This window comes from Medicago truncatula, chromosome 4, assembly GCF_003473485.1.
Source record: "Medicago truncatula cultivar Jemalong A17 chromosome 4, MtrunA17r5.0-ANR, whole genome shotgun sequence".
NCBI lineage: Eukaryota > Viridiplantae > Streptophyta > Magnoliopsida > Fabales > Fabaceae > Medicago > Medicago truncatula.
The window spans coordinates 53,962,480-53,985,461 of NC_053045.1; the positions used below are offsets into that span (position 1 = coordinate 53,962,480).

A 22,982-nucleotide genomic window follows, 5' to 3' on the forward strand; every position below is an offset into this window, starting at 1 on the left:
GTTAGTATGAGATTTGATTGGGTTGACCACAATTTGTTGGGTGTTGTTCGCGATATATAGGATTACCGGCTAGTATGAGATTTGATTGAGTCGATGACGATTCATTAGATAATCCATCCAAGCCAAACTGTTGTCAAAAAATAAGGAAGTAAAAGTGAAAATATCAAAGTATGTCAATTAAATATACTAAACTGCTTTTACGACTTATATAACAGTCAACATAATTTCCTAATAATAGTTTTATTGGTTTGCCTCCCTTTCAAAAAAAAAGTTTTATTGTCTTGCCTCCGAAGTACACATGTACAAAACATAAAATTTTAGTTATCGTCTTCAAAATCTTAACCTTCATACTTATGTTATAATCTTTTTAAGCTCATTGTAAAAATTAGAATTGATAATTACATTCAAGTTGAATAGTCAAATCAAAAAAAAGGATTACAAATACAAAAATAGAACTGATGATTAAAATCAAACCTACAATTTTAGATTTTACTTTCATAACCCTTGTTGAACTCAATAGTCGAATCAAACAAAATGGATTTGTGAAAGGGTTGTGTTGTAGTTGTTGAACTTTCAACTTAGTATAGGACGGATTGTTGATGTTTTAGTAGATACGAAAAACTTGTGTTGTTCTACCCACATTATTGCTCAGATACAAACGAAGCAGAGGAATGATCAAAAGATAAGCAAGCAACACCCTTCATAATAAGGAAATAGAAAGATCATTATCCATAGATCAAAATGATTGCAAGTTACATTGCCAATATGTTAATCCATTGTAGCCAAAAACACAGTACAAATACATTTGCGTTTGTTTCAAAAAAGTGTAGACTGAAGCTCTCTACACTCTGATGCAACTTGATCATACTCTGACTTTAGTTTCTCTTGTACCTCTTGAGATAGTTCACCCTTTGAAGGCTTGGTCATCACTAAAACACAACAAGTTGGCCTCTTCGTTGCTCCTGCCGTTGCAAGGTCCTGGACAAATATCTCAAAATAATTTAATATATGAACTTTCAAAGTACTAGAGTAATTGGAGTTTCTTAACATATATATGAACACCAAATGATTGAATAGCAGATTTCAACCATGTTTTTCTTATTACCATACTTAAAACGAAACTGAAAATATCACGTGTTGAATTGTTGATATATTATGTAGGTAAGAGAAGCAAAAAATTATCAGATCTTCCTCGATAAACTGTGCAATGACTATTGTATTCATAATATACAGATCTATGAGCTGGATTATAGATGACAGATGCGTCTATAAAAAAATTAAAATAGCTGAAAGATGTTTCTTGAAGTATGATATACTCTAAATGATTCAATCCAGTATAGAAAAGCATACATTCCATTCAAATATGCTATATGGACTCAACTCCTGTTAACACAATTGATTAAATAAAGAAAAGCACTCAAGTTACAAAACAAGGTGCAACATCATCAATGAGGAAAAAGCCTCAACTTTTAGTTATTTATGACATCAAATTAACATCAGGCTATGTATATGACAACAAATTTTCCTTATTCTAAAGAGAGATTAGGAAAACAGGCAGTCAATAGTATTAACTAAATGATAAAAAGCATCAAGATTCAGCGCAAAGTTGGTTACTTACTTCTTTAGATGAGACATATACATATGGAATGTCCTTATCCTCGCATAAAATCGGAACATGAGTGATGACATCAATAGGCGATATGTTCCCAGCTATAATACACACTCTGCATTGAGAAGAAGGCAAAAAATAAGGGTACACATTTATTTTCCACAATTAAAACATAAAAAATGGGAATTCACATACACCTTGAGTAACCATTTTGTCAAGGAAGATAAATGATAGTAACATAGTTTGAATTAATTAATTATTTCTAATTCCCTTTGTGAACAATCAAATTTTAGCTTAATACTGACCCTTTTTGACCTCGCCTTATACTTTTAACCACCTCCTTAACTCCTCTCTTTATGCACTTGTTTTCAGCAGCTGAAAAGAACATACATAGATTAGTATAGTCCCATAAGACAAAGATTTATGTAATCCGAATTGACAAAACATTCAACCTAATTTTTAATTTTTTTTTTTTTAAATTACAGAATCAACAAATTAACATTAGCTATTCCAAAAAAAAAAAAACGGAAGCAAATTTGTATGGTAAAAAGACAGCAAAAAGGCAACAGCAGACAGCAAAAAGGCAACAGCAGACAGCAAAAATATAATACTTAGATTCATAACATAACATTCTTGGGGCCTGTTTCAAAAACAGCTGATAACAATTTTCATAAGCTTTTGTCCAATTATTTTCAAGAATTCTCCAATATAGTTTATAGCTTATAAAAACAACTTCGGCATATACAAAAACAAATTAACGTTAATTAATCTTTTGCTATAAACATAGCTTATGCAAGCTTATACATAAGTGTGATAAGCGCTTGAGCTATAAGCTGCAAATAAGTTGTTTATCCAAACAGGCCCTTAATTCCATAACAAGTTCATTTTTTAAGTTTATACTCTAATTACATAACATACATAAGAAACTCGATGCATTATACATGTAAAATTTTGAAATGAAAGAAAAGTTGTGATTTTTCTTACCAACTCCAAAAACCCAGAAACACTGCAATGCTCAGAAGCCACAAATTCAACAAGCTATAGTGTTAAGAAGCATAGATAAATACCTCTTTTAACAAGCTTGAGTGTTTTCTTGGAGAGCTTCTTCCCAGCAAGAGGTTTAGCAATGGGGGCTAGAGCCTGCATCTTCTTCCTCTGCACCGATTTCTCACCTTCACTGTCGCTTCCCATTTCTCTCTCTGTGTGTGTGTGCTTCGGTGAAAGATTTGGGAATTAGGGTTTTACGGTCTCTCAAGTCTCAAAGCTTGGGTTTTAATTAGGGTTTCTAGACACGTGACTCATTTTTCTTGGGCCAATCCGGGTAGTCCGGCCCATTTATATTGGGCTTATGTTATTTTCTATGGAATTGCTTCTCAGGCGCCCTGTATTTTACTCACAATATCCCGACCGATACTAAAATCGGAATGCATCTTATATACCATTCTCCTAGAATAATCTTGTAGACTTTGTTTCGTTTCAGAGAGAAGAATAAGTGGTAGGTTCCACGCTGTTATATCTCCTAAAGTGAGGAGAAAGAGGGATGAAGTAGCAAAATGTCTCTTGTACCATTGGAATTTTAAAAATACAACTTGCTTATTTTTGCGAATATTTTGTCTTTTAAAAAATATATCTTTCACTTGTATTTCTCTTATACAATCTACTACATTTTTTTTACTTCTTTTTCTCTTCTCACACTCTCTCTTACGACTTATCTACTTCTCTCTTTCAAACCAAATACGTCAATATGATTGATTGGTTCGGAGAGGGAGGGACGAAGAGAATGCCTATAGAATATAGAGGTGAGGAATAAATTTTAGGGTTGATTAAATAAATGACATATAAATATATTTCTTTTAAACTCTAATAAAGAAATCATACTTGAAAAGTAATTGAACCGATCTTAAAAACGACAACATGAATTATCTCACGCTGAAAGATGTTAAGCGTGAGTTAACTCACGTTACTCAAGAGAATGAGGAAAATCGAAAGGGAAAGGAGGAATTTTCAAGTTTTTGGGGTTGGGGATTGGGCTTTTTGTTATTGGTCGAAGAAAATTGCTTTTCTGACATAGAATACTTCCTATTGACACAAGTAAATGACGTTTTTACCCCAGCGGCATTTAACTACCGTTAGGCTACGCGTCGGCAGTTAACAACCGCTGGCTTTCAGCGGCAGTTAACTGCCGTTGTGTTCGTGATATATTCAAGTCAGTAGCCATAACCCAGACACTCCATCATCTTCACCATCTTTCTCTCAAATTTTCACTCACACTCTCTGAAAAAACTCTACCAAATCATCCAAAATTTCTTCCACTAAATCACAAGTAAGTTATCACTTATGCTATTGTCATACATTTTAGTTAGTATATGTGTTTATATGTTTATAATTTTAGTTGTTGTTTAATTATTAAATTTTGAATTTTTGTTTTTAATATAGTTATGTTGTAGATTTGAAATGCTATTAACATATATTATGAATACTGTTATAATGAAGTTATACTGCTAGAATTTATATTTTTTTTTCGAATTTTATAAATTTTTTAGGGTTTCAATAATTGTTTATAATATAGTTATGTTGTAGATCTGAAATGCTATTAACATATAATATAAATACATGTTATAATGAAGTTATATTGTTTAAGTTTATATAATTTTTTTAATTTTATAATTTTTTTAGGGTTTGTAGGGTTTATGTCAAATTTTCACTACAAGTGTTTGAATGAGTTTTTCATTGATTATTTTTAATTTCTAATTGTGTAGATTTGAAACAATGGTCGGGTGGATCGACATTCATGCACAATTCAACGGCGGATAACCTCAAAGGTTGAATGTAACACCCCGTTTTTCCAATATGAAAATTTCTTAAACTATTATCAGAGTAAACAACTTAAACAACGGGATATCACATTTACCATAATCCAACAGTAGTTAAATAACAATTTAACCAAATAACTTAAACGTTGCAGCGGAAAATTATTTCATAATCCAAAAATCTTTTGGCGCGTAGGCCCCATCAAAGTGTTTCAAAAGTTAATCAACATTATAAAAATAACATAAATGTTTCACGTAATAGAATGAAGCATGCATATCAAAACCCCATCCCGTTACGTATCAGAGCGACCTAGACGACACAGTGAGGCAAAGCCACTCACAACAGCAAATTGCACACTTAAGCACGATCACCTGCAAGTTACTCATACGAAGAGCAACATTTTCAAGTAGAAGGGGTGAGATTTCTTAACACAATATTATTAATCAATATAATACAAATCATAATTAACATCATAATCAATCTTAATCAACATTGCATCTTTGATAAACATGTATCACATAATCACAGCTTAATCATCATCAACAACATAAACATCTTTGAAACTCGACATATGCGACAATGCAACTTAGACACTTATATGCATGTGGTACCAATCGTTATCATAAGTATTAATATACTTTCATCGTGCGGAGGACAAAGCTCCTAAACGTGCGGAGGACAAAGCTCCTAATCATGGTGAGGACAAAGCTCAATGAATGCTAATGCATGGACTCTAACAACAAAACATCTTAATCAACTTATCACATTACATCCAATAATTTGGAGTTCATCATCAGCTTATACATAGACATGCATCTTAGTTAAATAACATTTGCAGCATAATCAAATCACATCAAGCTTAATAACAAATCATTCTCAACAATTCTTGATCAATTAACAATAATCAAGTAAGGCAATCAAATCCATATTTCATTTCAATTATCTCTTAACAGTTCGTAAAATCTTCACAGTTCATAGTCATCATTTCTAATAGGTCTCATTAGCACCTAAAGTTCCTTTTCTAACCAATCCAAACAGCTCAAGTCTCTCAATCCTCAAAAGCACTTAGTTCTGGAAGTGCTCGCGAGGCGAGAGCATCTGCTCGCCATGGCGAGTACAAGCCAGAATCCCAACTAAGGTTGTTCTAGGTTCAATCTCGTTCTAAATCATTCACTAATCAACAGTAGACACCTAAGGGTACTCAAAGGCATCTAAGGTTCAACTCAAAAGTCAAAAACTCAGAAAATGACATGCTCTCTGGTCAAGCTCGCTATGGCGAGTAGGGTTGCTCGCCATGGCGAGCTACGACATGTAACTCGCGAGGCGAGGGGCTTTGACTCGCGTGGCGAGCGATGAAGTTCATCACTCGCCGTGGTGAGGATCATTATTCGAGAGGCGAGCGATGAATGTCGCTACAGGCAGAATGCAATTTCTACACGAATTCATCATCCAACATGGTTCTAAGCTTAATTTCACATCCAGAATTCATCCTAAACATATTCTAAGGTTATAGGACGGTTTCTACATCAATCTAAACAATTTTTACCGTTTGATCATCAATTTTAGGTCTTTAACCTAATTCCAAAACTTTTCTAAATTCATCCTAACTTTGTTAATTATTCATCAGAACTATATCAATTAACAATACTGAATTAATAGTCTCACCCTTACCTTGTATGAAGAAAATCGCAGCACTCTCTTGGTGATTCTCCCTTCTATGGCTTTTTCTCCCTTTTTCCAAAAACAAACGTACGTGCAATATTTTTTCTAAACTAGGTCTATCTCTTTTATACCTCTTCCTAATATCTTATCTTATCTCACTTTCTATCCCAAAACTCTCTAAAATCTTAAAACAGCCCTCAACTAAATATTTTTCATATTTTACTTTCTTATCAAATCTTATTTTATTTAACAATAAAATAAGTCTCATAATCTTATATCCTCACAAAAACACATCAAATCTTTCAAATTAACTTAAATCATATTAAATCAACAAAACTCACACATATATTATATAAATATAATATAATCGCCTAAACTCGATTAAATAAATAATTAAACGAAAGTGGGCGTTACATTGAAGGTTCGATGCCTTGGTGTAACGTTAAGAGGTCTCAAGGATGAACTGACTGAATTCAACCAAGGAGTCAACCCCGAAGACACAAGGAGGGTGGAACACGTTCGATATAAACGTTCAACGCTCGACGAGAGGAGATTATCATTCACTTGGGTGGAATTAACGAACGACGATAATGTGACGAGCATGTTTTGGGAGCACAACATGTTCCAGTGGATCGATATGCGAGTAACGTTGCTGAGATCAACTGAAGATATCATCAACAACTTGATTCTTCCATAAGATCGTCATTAGTTAGGGTAAGGTGCATTCCAACTACAACTAATTGTCTTACCTCTGAAATGGGGTAATTCAAACTTGCCAAACGACCATGACTCAAGCATTTTGCCCAACGTTCATGTTTTTCCTTTGAAAAGATTAAATTCTTGTTATGCTGGTTTAGATGAAGGTATTAAGTGTCAAGGAATGAACATCATTTCATTGGCACTTGAATACCACCATCTAAAGCAAGTCTAACAAAATTTATTCTTTTCAAAGGAAAAACATGAATGCGGGGCGAAATGCTTGAGTCCTGTTGTTTGGCAAGTTTGACTTTACCTCATTCGAAGGTAAGACAATTGTTGTAGTTGGAATGCACATCCCAACTGCAACAATTGTCTTACTCTGGATGGAGCAATTCAAACTTGTTAATCGGCATGACTCCATCATTCGATAAGCGTCTTGAACGCTGGTATTCAAGTGTCAAGGAATGCACCTCATTCTTTTGACACTTGAATACCAGCGTTCAAGATGCTGATCGAATACTAGAGTCCTGCTGCTTAGCAAGTTTGAATTTGCCCCATTCAGTGGTAAGATAATTGTTGCAGTTGGAAGGTACATTCCATAATGTAATGTAATGTGATAACATTTATAGTTGAATATGCATAATACATTTTGTTTTGAATGAAACAATAATTATCTTATTTATTCACCTTTCGAATTTATTTATTCATTACACAATTTTAATTAGTTGAATTCACATTAGATTTAATTAGTTTTTATTCGAATACGCAATTATTTGAAACACGACTTTGATCGAAATTATTACAAATGCGATTTTAATTGAAATTATTCAAAACACGAATTTATTCAAAATACCAATATGTCAAGCAAAATGTACCATAAAAAAAACATAAAAATAGATCCAAACCAATTAGATATTACAACCCATTACATTCAATCATCTTCGTCATCACACAAGTCAATTGAGTTGTCCTCGACAGTCTCTAGGGCACCTGCTTTTGGCTGAGGACCCAAATAGCATGTCCTCCCGCTCCTCCTCAACCTCGAATGATTATACATCAGCACCTTCGAATCCTTCTTTTTGACGGATCCATCACATGTGATTCCGTGCCATGTCATTGACAATTTTTCTTTCTTCTTGTCGTCACCCTCCTTCTTCTTGTTCAACTCAACGTTTCCTTGATTCTGAGACATATCTACATAAACAATTCGGCGATCAAAACCTACATCATGTCGTAACAATTCTACAATAATTCATCAAAACCTAAATTAATCCTAAAAATTATACCGTAACAATTCTATCACAAATTCATAACAAACCTAAACTAATCGCAACGATTATACAACAATTCATCTAATCCAAAAAATTATACCATAATTTCATAACAATTATACAATTCTAACAATCTAAACAATTATAACCTAAACCTAACAATTCAAACAACCTAAACTATCATAACATCATAAAATCAATAAACCTCTATAATCGCAATTCAATAAAAAAAAAACTAACAAATCAATCACAAAACAGCAATGTAATAGGATGGTAACAACCTACTTGATTTTGTGAGCGTAATTGACGTTGAATCCGCAACAATTGGGAAAAATGGCACCTCTTGATCTTCAATCCGCAACAATGGAGTTTTGGAAACTCCTATACTGTTCATATAACAGAAAGCAACGACAATTAACTGCCGCTGAAAGCTGACGGTTGTTAACTGCCGGCGCATTGCCTAACGGTGCCGTCAGGGGTAAAAGCGTCATTTACATGTGTCAATAGGAAATATTCATTGTCAAAAAAACAATTTTCTTGGTCGAAATGAAACCAACGGCCCATATAAAAACCCAACACAAAGCTTCGGGTTTAGCCAACTTATTTCATCGCATAAGCTGTTTCCGCGTTGGAAACCACCTCAAACGCACGGCGAAGAAGTGAAAGCGAAAAGTTTCAGCTTCTCACAAACGCACTTACTCAGAACACCATGCCTACCATCAGTGTAGGGCGGGATCGTCTGTTTGCGGCTCTAGGAAAAACTTACAGTAACCTTCCATTATTCATATCAATAAATCTCAATCATAATTTTTCATGTGTAAGATTATCTCACTGGTTTCTCTTTTTTTCAATTTTGTTCAGCACAAGAGGAATTTGAAGACCTATGTTTCAGTTTTGGGATTGAGCTCGACGATGTTGTTAGTAATTTTTTTCAGTTTTTTTTTTGTCAAACAGCTTTAATTATTGTTTTTTTAATCAACATTATCATAATCTGATTGTGATTGTATATTAGACTACAGAAAAAGCAATTGTGAGAAAAGAAAAGCATTTGGAAAAAGAAGCTGATGAGGATGAAGAAATTATCTACAAAATTGAAATTCCTGCTAACAGGTAACCCTATCATTATATCTTTTATATGTTTATGCTGGAAATGTTAATCAACAAAACGTGTTTATGACACTGGACACCAATAATTATTTGAAAAATGATTTAATTGTATGCAACCACATGTCGGTGTCTAGCACTTAGCCACTGACACGCCTTCGATCAAAAGTGTCGGTGGTGGTACGGAGGTTCTCATTCATTTGTTTAATATGGTTTTATTAACTATGTATCCAGTTTAACATTTTTTTGGTTCCTCTCTTAAATTTCCTCTTTGATTTGTGATTCACACTCTGTTGCATTTGAAATAAGCTTTGATTGAGTACATTGACAAAAAAACTTCAGACTTATATTCAGTTAAATTGGAATTAATGCAACAGTGTTTCTTTATTGCTGGAAAACAAATACAATATGTGGTACATGGTTTTCTCATAGCAATTGCAAAGTTATTTAATATGTAACCATTTGGAGCTCGACATCACACTTTGTTACCCTTTCGAAATCATATGTGGAAAAAAACGTCGTTTTCTTTAAAGCAAAAAACTCTTGCTGAATTGCTCTTTAAAAATGTCGTTTTCTTTAAAGCAAAAAAGTCTTGCTGAATTGCTGTTTACTTTTTGCTTAGATATGATCTACTCTGCCTCGAAGGATTGGCTCAAGCCCTCCGAGTTTTCTGTGGGTTCCAGGAAATCCCCACTTACATATTGTCTGACATTAGTAAGGATGCAATGCTTAAAATGCATGTGAAGCCAGAGGTGGGTGTGTTATACATACACAAATTTTCAGTACGAGCCTTTGCTAAGTGGATAGTGAATTATTTCTTTTTCTCATTGCAGACATCTCTGATTCGTCCCCATGTTGTTTGTGCCGTACTAAGAGGTTTAACTTTTGATAAAGTGAGATACAACAGCTTCATTGACCTCCAGGACAAATTGCACCAAAATATTTGTAGGTAATGTGATTTGAATTGCCGCCTATTTTGTTTTGAGCTGCACATTACCTGTTTCTCAAATCAATGAAGCACGTGCTCTTATCTATTTACCTAGACATTCTAGAGTTATCTTTTGTCAGTTATACTGCTGTAACAGACTTCATTGAAGGATAGTTTTGTAGTGTTACAGCAGTTGTAACTTGTAAGTTTCTGTGGAATGAATAACTTGCAAAACAAGCCGCTGTAGCTGTGTAAAATACATATTTTAGCAGACTTTATATGTTTTGTTTATTTTCTGTATCACAAATCTATCACTAAATTTTGTTTCTACCTTTCTGTCTCGCATTCTCTCTAGATTTCTTCAAACCAGAATAGCCTTGTGAGTTTGAATGCTGCACGTGTGCCCCTTTTTTTTATCTTCTCCTTATTGAGTTTTTGACATCGTACATGATTTTTTAGAACATGAATAGTTATCCCCTGTACTTCGAGTTCAGATTTGTTTATATTGTATATTATTTCATTATTCTTTTCGTAATCTCTTGCCACTTTATTTTTTATGGAACAATTGGAAACCTCTTATTGTCTGTCGGTGGCTTTTGGATTGTTTTTATTTCCAATTTATGCTGTTTTCTTTCCAAATTAGGTTCCCTTTTTATTCAGCAGTTTTTTTTTTTTGTTTTTTATGTCGTTTATGCAATCCCATACCACAGCACTTTAAGAATGAATTTTCGATTGATTTCTTTTCAATCATTTTCAGGCGAAGAACCCTTGTTGCCATTGGCACTCATGATCTGGATAAACTGGAGGGTCCTTTTACCTATGAGGTTTATTTCTTTCAAACTCTAGAGCATGAAAGTTATATGCATTGTGGATAGAAAACTCATCAAATTTAAGATTTTGAGAGACAATAATGTACTGTGTACTGCTGCTTGATTTAGTATAGACCCTAGCCCTGTATATAAATTTTTCAAGGCAGTTTAACCAAGAGAGATCTCAATAATCAATTGCCATTTTATTACTGATTTGATTTTATCTGGTTCTCTAGATCATCAGCATATTGATTTTTCTCATATTTTTCTTTCAGGCTTTACCACCTTCAAGTATTAACTTTACGCCACTAAAACAGGTAACTTTTATTCAGGCCATTCAGTTTCTATGGAAGAATATGCTTGAAATCACATACTACTGCAACATCCTTTGATGCAAAAGCACATGTTTTGACTTATACTCCACTGTGTAATACTCAAGATAAAAATATTTATTGGTCTATGAATTTATTAATCATGCTGCAAATCAAACTTTTAATTATTTTCCCCCCTCTGTTCTTTGGCATGGCAGGAAAGGAGCTTCAGGGCTGATGAGCTCATGGAGTTCTACAAAGTGAGTTTTTGAATATTGTTTCGTTGCTTTATATTTTTATAAGTTGTTATGAACCTAGCACGAGTATTATGAGTCATTTAAGTCCGCCCAACAAGGTTTTCATTTATTCTTTTTTTTCTGTTTGAACATACTTCCTTTGAGATGTTTCTGAATACGTTTTTGATTAAATTTTGACAGTCAGATTTGAAACTGAAGAAATTCTTGCATATAATTGAGGACTCTCCCGTTTATCCTGTTATATATGATAGTAAGAGGTATTATATTGTAATTGTATATCCTCATATTTAAATTTGCAAAACTTTAAAATCTTTTAGCTCTCATCTTGGTAATACTATCACAGCTTTGTTTGTATATATGCATATTATAATTATTATCATTGGTATTATTATTTTAACGTATGGATGGGAATGCATGCTAATTTACATTACCAAAAAAAAAATGGTGTGAAAATGCTCTTTATGATTCTATTTTACTGTGTTAAAAAATAATCAGGACGAATGACACAATATAATGGAAAGATTTCTGATATGGGAATTAAGATAATTTTATTTTCAAACATGTTCATTTTTTTTAATTTCTGATAAAAAAAATTATGCCAATGATTCTAAAATTCTATATACTTAACTTTTAAATATTTTTCAGAACAAATTAACTTTAACTGAAGTATTTAAGTTCCTAAAATCAGAGCATCCTATTGCTGTTGGTCACAGGTTTTTTTTATTTTTTTATTTTATTTTATTTTATTTTTTAGTTTTGGTCTTGCTTGTCACGGTGTTGACTCAAATCTGTCTATTGTATAAAAGGCCCAGGGTACTGTCTGTTTTTGGTTGTACTTTTTGTTGATGTGTACTGGGGGTTGATTTCACACTTTGAGATTTTTCATTGAAAATTCAGAGGTGATTGGGTTACTTCTTGTATCAGTATGAAAGCAGATGCTTCGATACTTGCATACAGGAAATATTGACTTCGTGGATTTACCTTTAATATGAAGCCTTGCTTGCACAGTTAGTGCCTTAGGATTGGACCAATTTGTCTCATTTGTTTTAGTTAGTGGGAATCCTCGTCTTCCACTAGTTTTATTATTTCTCCGCTTTCAAATAAAATGTCTCGATCAGAAGAAGACACCCTATCTGTTGAAATTCTAATTCATAAACTTTGAAATATTACATATTTAAAGCATATAATATACTCAGAAGACACCCTATCTGTTGAAATTCTAATTCATAAACTTTGAAATATTACATATTTAAAGCATATAATATACTCTTTGTATGTTTTGTAAAGGCATAATAAATTTCTTCAACGAAAAAGTGAAGTGCTTATAACTCCTACTTTATTTTCTGTTAATTGCACTTTCTTCTAAACAGATAATTGTGGCACTTGGCCTTTAATTTTCACTAATGTTGCTTCGCATATGCCGTTGTTGAAGTCAGTTATTGATTTGCTATGATTTTTTGACAGAACTGTTTTATCTTTACCCCCAATTATCAATGGTGCACATTCGGCCATCACTCTGGATACAAAGAACGTATTTATTGAATGCACAGCTACTGATCTGACAAAGGCGAAGATTGTTTTAAATACAATGGTATAGCAGTGAATTTTGCTGACTTTTTTGTCTGCATTTTCTTGGTGTTTCAATATTTTGGATTACGACAAACTATTCTTTGTTTTCTTAGGTAACAGCCTTCGCGGAATATTGTGAAAATAAGTTTGTCATTGAACCAGTTGAAGTGATTTCTTCTGATGGAAAATCTCACATATACCCTGATTTATCTGTCTACAATATGGAAGTTTCTTTATCTTACATTACTGGATTGATTGGAGTATCATTGGAGGCAGAAGAGGTAATTATTTCCAATTTCTTGCTAATGCAAAATTTAAGGAGAAATGTGTTCCTGAATATAGACTGGTTGGTTATAAGCTTTCTATCAGCATTAATTAGGCTCGAGGCATCAATTGATATTTTCCTTTATACATTATTTTTTACAATAGTCAATTATACTTATTGTACTTAATTTTATATTTTGAGGTAATTGTTGGATAATCACTGATATCCTTATTAGCGAGTATTAATTGTTTTTGGGTTTTGCACACAGTAGTGTGTGTATTACTTTTCTTTATCCGATTAATCTTTCTGCATTTCATATTATACCGTCATGTTTTTTTCTTTTTTAAATAGAAGTTTTCTGCTGCTGTTCTTTCCAGATTTTAATTTACAGCTTGATTTTTTTTTATTTTTTTTTATTTTTTAAGATTTGTAAATATTACAAAGTCACTATGTTTTTTTTTGTTTACTTCTATGGTTGAGTTCTTCAGATGTTCCTTTCATGTTGACCATAAGTTATATTTTGTTAGACTTTTTACAGTGCAATGTCTCTAATGTAAAATTCAATGCCTATGTTTTCTGATAGAAACTGAAATGAACATTGTCATTCTTGTTTCAGGTTACCAAGTTCTTAAACCGGATGCAATTGCACGCCAAGCAATCTACATCCGACAATAAACAGTGCAACTTTATTGTATCTGTACCTCCTACTAGAAGTGATGTTCTTCATCCATGTGATGTTATGGAGGTACGTTAGTGAATGACCATTCACGGGTGCATATTGAATCTATTACATATATGTTTTACTGACTAGACATCCCTCTTTGGTTCTGTTATCTGCAGGATGTTGCAATAGCTTATGGATTCAATGCTATCAAGGATCAAGCAATAGTCGATAATAAGGGGTCAAAGAGATTAGCTGCTTCCTTGACACTACTTCCTCTGAATGAACTGAGCGATCTTATCAGAAAAGAGGTATAGAACAAAACTACAGGTTTTACGACTTCTTTGATTGAAGCAGATTAAGTTTCATGCTTTTGATTTTCCTGAAAATTCGCCAATCAGTTTATTGTCCATCTTAAAACCAAATGCAACATGATAAATTACTACATGGAATATTCATAAATGATATTGTTAATTATTTGTAATGTCTAGTTACCTGAATCCTTTTTATTCCCAAATTCTTTTCAGGTTGCAATGATTGGGTTCACGGAGGTTTTGACTTTTATACTCTGCTCTAAAAAAGAAAACTTTTCCATGCTAAACCGCAAAGATGACAAATCCAAAGCGGTTATCATTGGAAACCCTAGGTCTTCAGACTTCGAGGTTCATACACTTTCCTGTATTGGTTTATATTTTTGCTGCTGCATGGGTTATGCTCCCACATGTATTGGATTAAATGAAGTTCACATACTCAACTGGATCAAACACCTGTATTTTATCTGCAGTCTGCTCAGTAGCAGTAAATTTACATGGAAATAAATGTTGAAGTTGAACCAGTTGCATACTTGAATGGACAGAACTATAGTAAAACAATTAGGGTGCATTAAATACATTTTTGTTGACCTGGCATTATTGGGCCCATTATGTTGATGATTTGTATTGCTTTAATCTTCCCACTATTTGCTCAGCACCTAAAATGCATTCCATCCTATCTGGTGATAATGTAATCTATTCCTTTGCTTTTAGTTTAGCATGCTTTTAAAAGTCGTTTTGGGCATATGGTTGGACAATTTTATTGATTTATTTAGTGGTTTTTCCTCACTATAAAATTAATTTTGGTAATTAAGTTTTTTTTTGCTTTAATTTGATTTTTGTATCTCTATTATATTCAGGCTGTCCGGACTAGTCTTATGCCTGGCATTTTGAAAACTGTTGCTCACAACAAGGACCACCCAAAGCCCATAAAGGTAAAACTTAAACTTCTTCGTTGTGGTCATTGATATTTGTATCATATGATCCTTTGCAGTGATTTTATTCTATGAAAGGGGATACTAACATAAATATTCTGCTCTATTGATACTTAATTGTATATGATCTTTTGTATTAGTTATGTCCTTTCACTGTAATATTTATGAATGATGTATGGATCGGCGAAATTAACCTTGTTAGATTCCTGAACTTAAGCATCAAATCAAAGAAAGCAGCATTAAATGACTTGTAAAGTTGTATTAAACAGGAAAGTAGTAAAGAAAGTGGTAATCTGGCTGGCAAAAAAAAAAAAAAGTAGTAAAGAAAGTTGTATTAAACTGTAATTGACTTGAAAAAAAAAAAAACGTTAAAAATAACTGGATTTCAGATGGTTTTGAGGTGTGATGGTCTGGACACTTCCTTCAGTTCTGTTATCTCCGGATGCAAATATATAGTTGAGGCTGCAAAGCTGCCTATGTATTTCCAATGCTATGTCCCTTGATTTTAGGAGCCATTTTCTCTTCAATCTTTACTCAGTCAGTCGTTTTAGAGAGACTTCCTCTTCCAAAAACACTAAAAATGGTTGTATGTGTTCCCCCATGTTTGGACATGCATTCAGCTATTGACTATGTTATCTTCATACCCATATTGATTAGTAGTCTCCCTGTTCTCGAACCGCCCATTTCAAAATCAAGTTTGTAAATTTGAATTTGAACAGTGCTACAACAAAAAATGTTTATCGTCCTTTTGGTATCCAATATTTTTGTCCAATATATATTTTTGGCTTGTACACATTAATTGTTGGCCAGTGCCAACTTTTTCTTTTTAAAAAGATTGTGATATTAGTACATTACATTGCAAGTCTGCTGTCAATTACATAACCAGTTGATTTTGATTCATGTTAAATTGCCTTTATTTCTGAAATCGACTAGATAATACATTAGCATAAGCAAAGATTTAAAATTCAGTCAGACAAAATTGATCAACTCTACCTCTGCAGTAGATAATTCAATTTATCATTTTCCGCCAACTATGTTGTAAGCTTATATGAATATATTTCTTAAACTTTTGGTATCATTTTCCCCCAACTATATTGTAAGCTTATATGATAATATATTTCTTTAACTTTTGGTTCAGATTTTTGAAGTGGGTGATATAGCAATTTTGGATGACAATGATGTTGGTGCAAAAAATCTCCGCCAACTTGCTGCACTTTATTGTGGTGCTAATGCAGGATTTGAGGTATATTTAGTAATGACTTGATGTAATTTATTTGGTTTGGTGCTCGTTGAATACATCATTGTCTCTGCTTGATTGGATCATTATACTTAAATTTATCAATGATGATAATATATGTAGATAATTCATGGATTGGTGGACAAAGTAATGGAAAAGAATGGGATTACCTTTGTTTCACCTGGCGATAAATCAGGGTATTATATTGAGCGGTCAGATGTAAGTGTATATTACTGCACAGGACCCCGTTGGTTTTACCTTTCCTGTTTTTTTGTTAGGAAAACTTATTCTGCTTCTGACTACTAATTTATGAACACAACTGCTTATTGAAGGAGCCCGAGTTTCTTGCTGGTAGACAAGCCAGAATTATTTACAAGGGAAAGCAAGTTGGGACTTTCGGCATTGTTCATCCAGAGGTACTTGTGATCACTGAAATTGTGTCATCTTGATTTAATATGGCCAATTGTTCTCTCTAATGTCAATTTGGGTAGGTTAGTTTAGCTTGTTCAAAAAAAAATATGGCCAATTGTTTGGTACATAATTTTGCATTCCTGCTTTTTATGAATATTCTGGAAATCACACATTTTATTGAATCAAGTCATAAGCAATTGAATTATTTTTGAGTTAAAATGATTACAAAAGGGACATTTGCAGAATGGAGTCTCAAGTATGCAATTTTCCTGTGGAGTAGACTGCATCTCTCTTGCAATAAATGTCTCTGTATGTACTTGGAGTCATACGTCTAAAACAAATTATTCTTCTTGTTGTGTATTCTCAGGTATTAAACAGCTTCGACATTCCTGATCCCTGCTCCTTTGTAGAACTCAACATTGAAAGTTTCTTGTAAGGATTATTTGAAGCAAATGTAAGTGTCTCCAGACTATTTCCTATTATCAGCTTGTGATGGTGCAGTTTTGTACTTTTCCATGCTTCTTGCTCTTCTGTATATTTCACCCCTTTTCCCCGACTACTGCATCATCTCTCCATCAAAATTTTGTTAGACTGATATTAACTTTGTTTATAGGTTGCCTTTGCCCCCTGGATATTGAGTGTATTATTAATTCAATCTGGGAATCAAGATGCCTTGCTAGTTGAGTGACTATCTAATTGCCTTGAGCTTCATACCCAGTTCTTGGGATTTAGAAATACAATAGCCCAGGAGTAGAATGTAACCTATATGCCCTAGACTAGGGTTGTTTTGTTGATTATACAATGGTATCATTTTATCCTTAAAACCAAGACAGATGAATACTGCTGAAATTTTTGCCAATACAGTACGAGAGTAGTCACAAGCCACATTTCCAACAGTTAAGTCTGCTTTAGTTTATAGTACTTGTTTAAGATTGTCAGATGTCTTATGGTTGATCTATCTGTGTTGACATGACGAAGTTTGAGCATTGATGTTAGTGTTCTTCTTACCATATGAACCTTGTCTTTTTATGATCAGTAGGGTAATTATTTGAAATTTTAAAAACTTATTGATGTCTCAACAACCCTTGTATTCCCCTCAACTCTCATTGTGTTTATCAATAGGATAAAAGTTAAATAAAGTTCTATTCTTCTCGTCAATACTGTCCTCCGACAATGATTGAAAATTTGGATTATTCTTGTCATGTCGACTCAAGAACTTCATAAATATCTTTCATAATATTTATGTGCATATCTCGTTATAATTTTCTTTGCATATCTTCCATAAATAATTGCTTTTTAAAGTTTTTTCCCGCCTTAAAAGATTGTTTTTTAGTTATTTTATCTAACTTGCTTAATTTTACAATTTGATGATAGTATTAACTTGACTTTTATGCTTTTGACATTTCGAGAAAGAATTATTTGTCTTAGGTTTTGGATGCTGAAATTCATCTAGCTGCAGAAAGCAATGGAACTGCTAGCAAAGAAGGAAATAAAGCATCTAATCAACAAAAGGCAAAAGCTACGATATTCCTTCGTCACTGTCTTCATGAAGATCTTAAAAATGGATATCTTACGGTAAGATATCCACTTGTCCTTTGAAACTATTTAAAAGAAAGATATGAGCACCAAAAATCTATTATTCTCCCAAAAGCTCTTACAGTAGCTGCATATAATTTTTCGGTATTTATAATCATTTCTCAATTGGACTTGTGTGGGAGAAAATGTAATCAATGATTACATGTTAGAAAATAACATTCTTCACTTTTCATGCATCTAATGTGCTACTGCAACAACAATATCGAGCAAAGGGATTTAACAAATATTTTGACTTGATTTCTTGCCTTCTTGTGGCCGAGCAAAATAATGAACTTTTAATAAAAAATGATGAAGTTCACCCTACGGGTTCTGCTGAATTCCTGAAGTGAATTCAACAACACATGATAACTATGTCCATAGTTAAAGTGTGCATTCACTTCTATGATAGGAGCAACAGTAGTGGGATGAACTTCAAGGTTTTTCATTTTAAGTTCATTATTTTGCTCAGCCACAAGAAGACAAGAAATCAAGTCAGAATATTTCTTAAATCCCTTTTCTCGATATTGCTGCTGCAGGAGCACATTAGATGCATGGAAAGTTGGATAATGTTTTTCTAACATATATTTAGTAGTTAATTTTCTCCCCACACAACTCCAATTGATAAGTGATCTTGAATACAACATAATTATATGCATTTACTATTTTAACATCTTGCAAGCATAAATGCATCCAGTTATAACGAGCTTTTGGGAGACTAATAGTTTTTTGGTGCTCATATCTTTCTTTTCAATCGTTTCAAAGGACAAATGAATCTTTCATCGTTAGGTATTCATTTTTAAGTTCTTCGTGAAGATGGTCACGTAGAAATAACTTTTGCTTTTTGTTGATTAGATGTTTTCTTTCTTTGATAGCATCATTGCCTTCTGCCGCTAAATGAATTTAAACATCCAAAGCTCAAGGCGAGTAATTATTTTCTGTAATGTTATCAGACAGTCAAATTTTGAAAGATTCAACATTTTTAATACTATCATAGATTTGTAGAATTAAGCAAGATAAAATAGAACCAAGCATAGTCACTTAGGAGAAAAATTATTTATGCAAGATATAAACAAAAATTGTAGCGAGATATGCACAAATATATTTATAAAATTAGTAAAGGCATATCACTGTCCCTATTGAAATTAGAGGTGCACAAAAATAATCAATTAATATATATATATATTGATTTTCTTTTTAAGTTTTTCAAGAACTGTTTAATAGATCTATATAATAAAATTCTTTGTGCAATCTTTTAAGGATACATGATTGGCTAGTAAATTCTTTCAGAATTCGTGGAGAAATTGAGTTTTAAGTTTTTGAAGAACACATAGTAAATCTTTATAATACAAGAACAATTCTTGTCCAATTCTTCATGAATTCTAAATAAACGTGAATGATTCATATGATCTACATGATAAAGCTCTCTACAAGAGAAAGACTCGTTTGATATCACTATTTGATTCCAAATATTAGGAGTATATTTGACGGAGAAGGAATAGGGGAGATTATTTTTTGAAAGGAACGTAGGGGAAATTATCTTGAATGTTCATTGATTGGTTCAATTTAATGGAGGGAAGTAAAATATAGTGAGTACAATTTAGCTTTTCTCTAGTACTAATTGAGGGAATTTAGCGGAGGAAATGTTTTATAAGCCATTAGAGGTATTGACTAAAATGATCTTACAACAATGTTAAATATGTTTCCAAATCCTACAAAAGCGAGTTTTCAAATTTAATTTCTTAAAAATTATTCTTATTCAATTTTAAGGAAAATGATTTATAGCACGACAACTCTTCTCGTGCCATTTGCACGATTCTTAAATTCATGTTTAATTTCTCTCTTTCTGAAAGTCCAATCTCAGCCATATATCTCTTTCTATTTCTCCATTTAATTTAAATGATAATTTAGTCCTCATCACTTCAACATCAAGTTTTTGACTTTTGGTTACTGCACTTATCTTTGATAGCAAAAAATAGAATCACGATGTTGTTCTGTGTGATACATACACGTATTGTGAATACTTTAATGGAGTGGCTTTGTTGAATTCATGAATTCACGTTTCAAAGGATGTTGCATATAACCAACCTAATTTGATACCACTATAGGTTTTTATTGAAGCAGGAGCACCGCTGCAAACTATATAGAAAAGCGGTTGAAGGGGTGGATAATATTTTGTAGTCACCCATAATAAAGACAATACAATTCATATTGTAAAATAAATAAATAAATAAATATTTAGTTTATATTGGCAATTTCTATGGTACACTCGATAATTTTGAGTGTACCGATACACCCGTGTATTTAAATGAATAGTTTAATGATTTATTTTCTTTAGAAAAAAATATTTTCTATCATTTATAATTATAATAATTATATTTTATTTTTCAAAAGTGTCGGCAAAGCAAAATTCAAATTTTTTTAATTTTTATTACTCATAATAGTGAATATTGATTATTTTTTTCAATAAAATGTTAAAAAATTTGGTATAATTCTTATAAAAAATGAAATGATGTTTTTTCTTATGGGATAATATTTTCTAAAATATAAAAGTCGATAAATATTTGTTTATCACATAAAAATTATCGTTAACTTATAGATTTATGAAATATGTGTACTGGTACACCTTAATTGAAGGGTGTACCATAGAAACTCCCGTTTATATTATATTTTACTTGTGTCAAAAAATTCTTAAACAGCCCGAGGTATGAGTATATACATGTGATAAAGCTATTCGTGCAAATGTTGCGACACAATTGTCATACCATATAGCACTGCTCCAATTTTAAACTCTATTTTATCTTTTATAGGGACTATTTGAGTACTAAAAGTGTCCCTATTTTATCTTTTCTAGTCTCCTCAACAAATTCTAGCAACTGCCTTGTTGAAGAATCAAGTATTCTTTACTTTGCATCTTAAGGAAGTGGGTATTCTTTACTATGTTTGTCCAGGCTTCCCTTTAAGATAAAAGTTGTTGCCACTACCGAGCTAAATTACTACGATGAGTTTGTATCTGATTCTAACACTCACAGAGAGGATTTTACATTTTTGTTTTTGTCAAGAGAGAGGATATTAGAGTTTTAATCCTATATCCATTCAAGTATATAATAATTCTTAAGTGGTTGTTTATATGAAAGAGTACTTGATTGATTTACACCATGATCTAATAACTCTCAACCTAGAGGATTTTCGATTAAGCTTTTCATGTGCTTACGACATTTTATAAATATTTCATTTTATCGATGACTTTTTATTTTTCTTTTCTCCTTTTCATAGATGTTCATAATAACAATCTCATGGGGATTTCCCTATGAAATTTTCATTGTTTCGGTCTTGGTCACTATTTGATAGTATAGTCAGATTTTTCAGCTCAAATGAGTTTCTTTACGTAATGTTCAATATATATGTTCGTTGGAAATGTAGTCTTTGGGATTGTACAGGACACATTGTAATTTTACAATTAGTCGTTTGAAATATTTATACTATTCATGTACTATTATTGACTGTATTGTACTTCCATATGATTGTGAGAACTGTTTGCTCTTATCTTGTTGATTATTCTAGAGTTATCTTCAAGCTTATAGCAAAGGAATTGACGTACTAGAGGAATGTTGTTCCAGAGGAAAAATAGCTTGGATTGATCATTTTAGTAGAGGAATCTTGTATTTCTTTTCTTGAACCGAAGGAATTGATCTGGGAGAGTAGCTTGGATTGATCTGGAAAAGTAGTTTATATCCATTCTTGGGTCATCTAATCTACTATATATCTATACCAACAAATATAAGGGGAAAAATAAACCTTTAGTGTGACTTTTTCTTTTCCAATTTACTCTTTTTGTAGAAATCATTTTACTTACATTCGTACGTCCTTAGCTCGTTTACTGTTTTCCAATTGTTAAGCTGAATATTTGTGGTGTCTCAGGTTTAAACTCTAGATCTCTCATTACTATGTGTGAATTTCATTTGCTATTTGTCATTCTGTCTAAAGACAAAATAAATAAATAAATCTATTTGATTAAAATAATTGATTTTTCAAATATCTATACTTTAATGAATTGTTCAAACATTTTTTTTTTCTTCCGATTTTCCGCTTTGATAAAAAACATAATATAATTTGTAATATTCTATTCGATTTATTAAATATTAATCAAATTTGTACCAAAAAAAAAAGTAATAATCAAATAAAAATCTATGATTTATATTTTTTTTCTTCATAAAAGCGGAAAAAACTTGTATGTTTGAACGCTTGTCTATGTGTAAAGGGAATATCAAGTTTTGGACTAGTTTAACAAAAAAAAAAAAAAATTATAAAACCAACTAAGAAAGGTTTGTTCTAGTTTTTTTTCTTCAAATTTTTGATTTCATTTAAACTTTTTTATGTAGAATTCTTTTGTTCTTTAGCAAATCAAATATGATCTGTTCATAATTTTTTTTAATTAATCTTTAAAACTAAAATCAAAACAAATCCTAATTAAATTTTGATTTAAAATATAGTAATATACTGTAAAATGATAAAATTTTGTTCAAAAGTTGAAGTTTAATTTTTGCTGCGATAAAGATC

The 22,982-nt window shown here is 32.2% G+C and overlaps 2 protein-coding genes across 3 annotated transcripts; one reads left to right on the forward strand and one right to left on the reverse strand.

Moving 5' to 3' along the window:
* Window positions 1–672: 672 nt before the first annotated feature.
* LOC11443631 (H/ACA ribonucleoprotein complex subunit 2-like protein) lies at window positions 673–2,862 on the reverse strand. The gene is made up of 4 exons (XM_003609124.4): window positions 2,677–2,862; window positions 1,915–1,984; window positions 1,619–1,724; window positions 673–978 (listed from the first exon to the last, which is right to left on the reverse strand). The coding sequence occupies exons 1-4, from the start codon at window positions 2,798–2,800 to the stop codon at window positions 817–819; spliced, it is 462 nt and encodes a 153-aa protein (XP_003609172.1). The 5' UTR covers window positions 2,801–2,862; the 3' UTR covers window positions 673–816.
* A 5,772-nt stretch (window positions 2,863–8,634) lies between these two features.
* LOC11439682 (phenylalanine--tRNA ligase beta subunit, cytoplasmic) lies at window positions 8,635–22,378 on the forward strand. Of its 2 annotated transcripts, none has more exons than XM_024782452.2 (20): window positions 8,635–8,819; window positions 8,914–8,969; window positions 9,065–9,162; window positions 9,779–9,908; window positions 9,990–10,105; window positions 10,842–10,908; window positions 11,169–11,210; window positions 11,423–11,464; window positions 11,642–11,718; window positions 12,926–13,052; window positions 13,144–13,311; window positions 13,912–14,040; window positions 14,136–14,267; window positions 14,484–14,618; window positions 15,128–15,202; window positions 16,341–16,445; window positions 16,563–16,658; window positions 16,772–16,855; window positions 17,218–17,304; window positions 21,987–22,378. In XM_024782452.2, exons 1-19 carry the CDS (start codon window positions 8,762–8,764, stop codon window positions 17,284–17,286), a joined length of 1,806 nt encoding a protein of 601 aa, XP_024638220.1. In that variant the 5' UTR covers window positions 8,635–8,761; the 3' UTR covers window positions 17,287–17,304; window positions 21,987–22,378. The 2 variants fall into 2 exon arrangements, with proteins under 2 accessions (XP_024638220.1, XP_003609165.2); XM_003609117.4 differs by lacking the exon at window positions 21,987–22,378 and adding an exon at window positions 17,464–18,008.
* Window positions 22,379–22,982: the final 604 nt, after the last annotated feature.

What these genes read in the sequence shown, in the direction of transcription:
- LOC11443631 (XM_003609124.4), bottom strand. Translation starts at nt 2,800, where the DNA reads ATGGGAAGCGACAGTGAAGGTGAGAAATCGGTGCAGAGGAAGAAGATG. An exon ending in ACTCAAGCTTGTTAAAAGAG is followed by an intron (nt 1,985 to 2,676) that starts GTATTTATCTAT and finishes TGTTCTTTTCAG; the next exon opens with CTGCTGAAAACAAGTGCATA. An exon ending in TATATGTCTCATCTAAAGAA is followed by an intron (nt 979 to 1,618) that starts GTAAGTAACCAA and finishes ATATTTGTCCAG; the next exon opens with GACCTTGCAACGGCAGGAGC.
- LOC11439682 (XM_024782452.2), top strand. Translation starts at nt 8,762, where the DNA reads ATGCCTACCATCAGTGTAGGGCGGGATCGTCTGTTTGCGGCTCTAGGA. An exon ending in AAATGCATGTGAAGCCAGAG is followed by an intron (nt 9,909 to 9,989) that starts GTGGGTGTGTTA and finishes TTCTCATTGCAG; the next exon opens with ACATCTCTGATTCGTCCCCA. An exon ending in ATTATATTGAGCGGTCAGAT is followed by an intron (nt 16,659 to 16,771) that starts GTAAGTGTATAT and finishes TGCTTATTGAAG; the next exon opens with GAGCCCGAGTTTCTTGCTGG.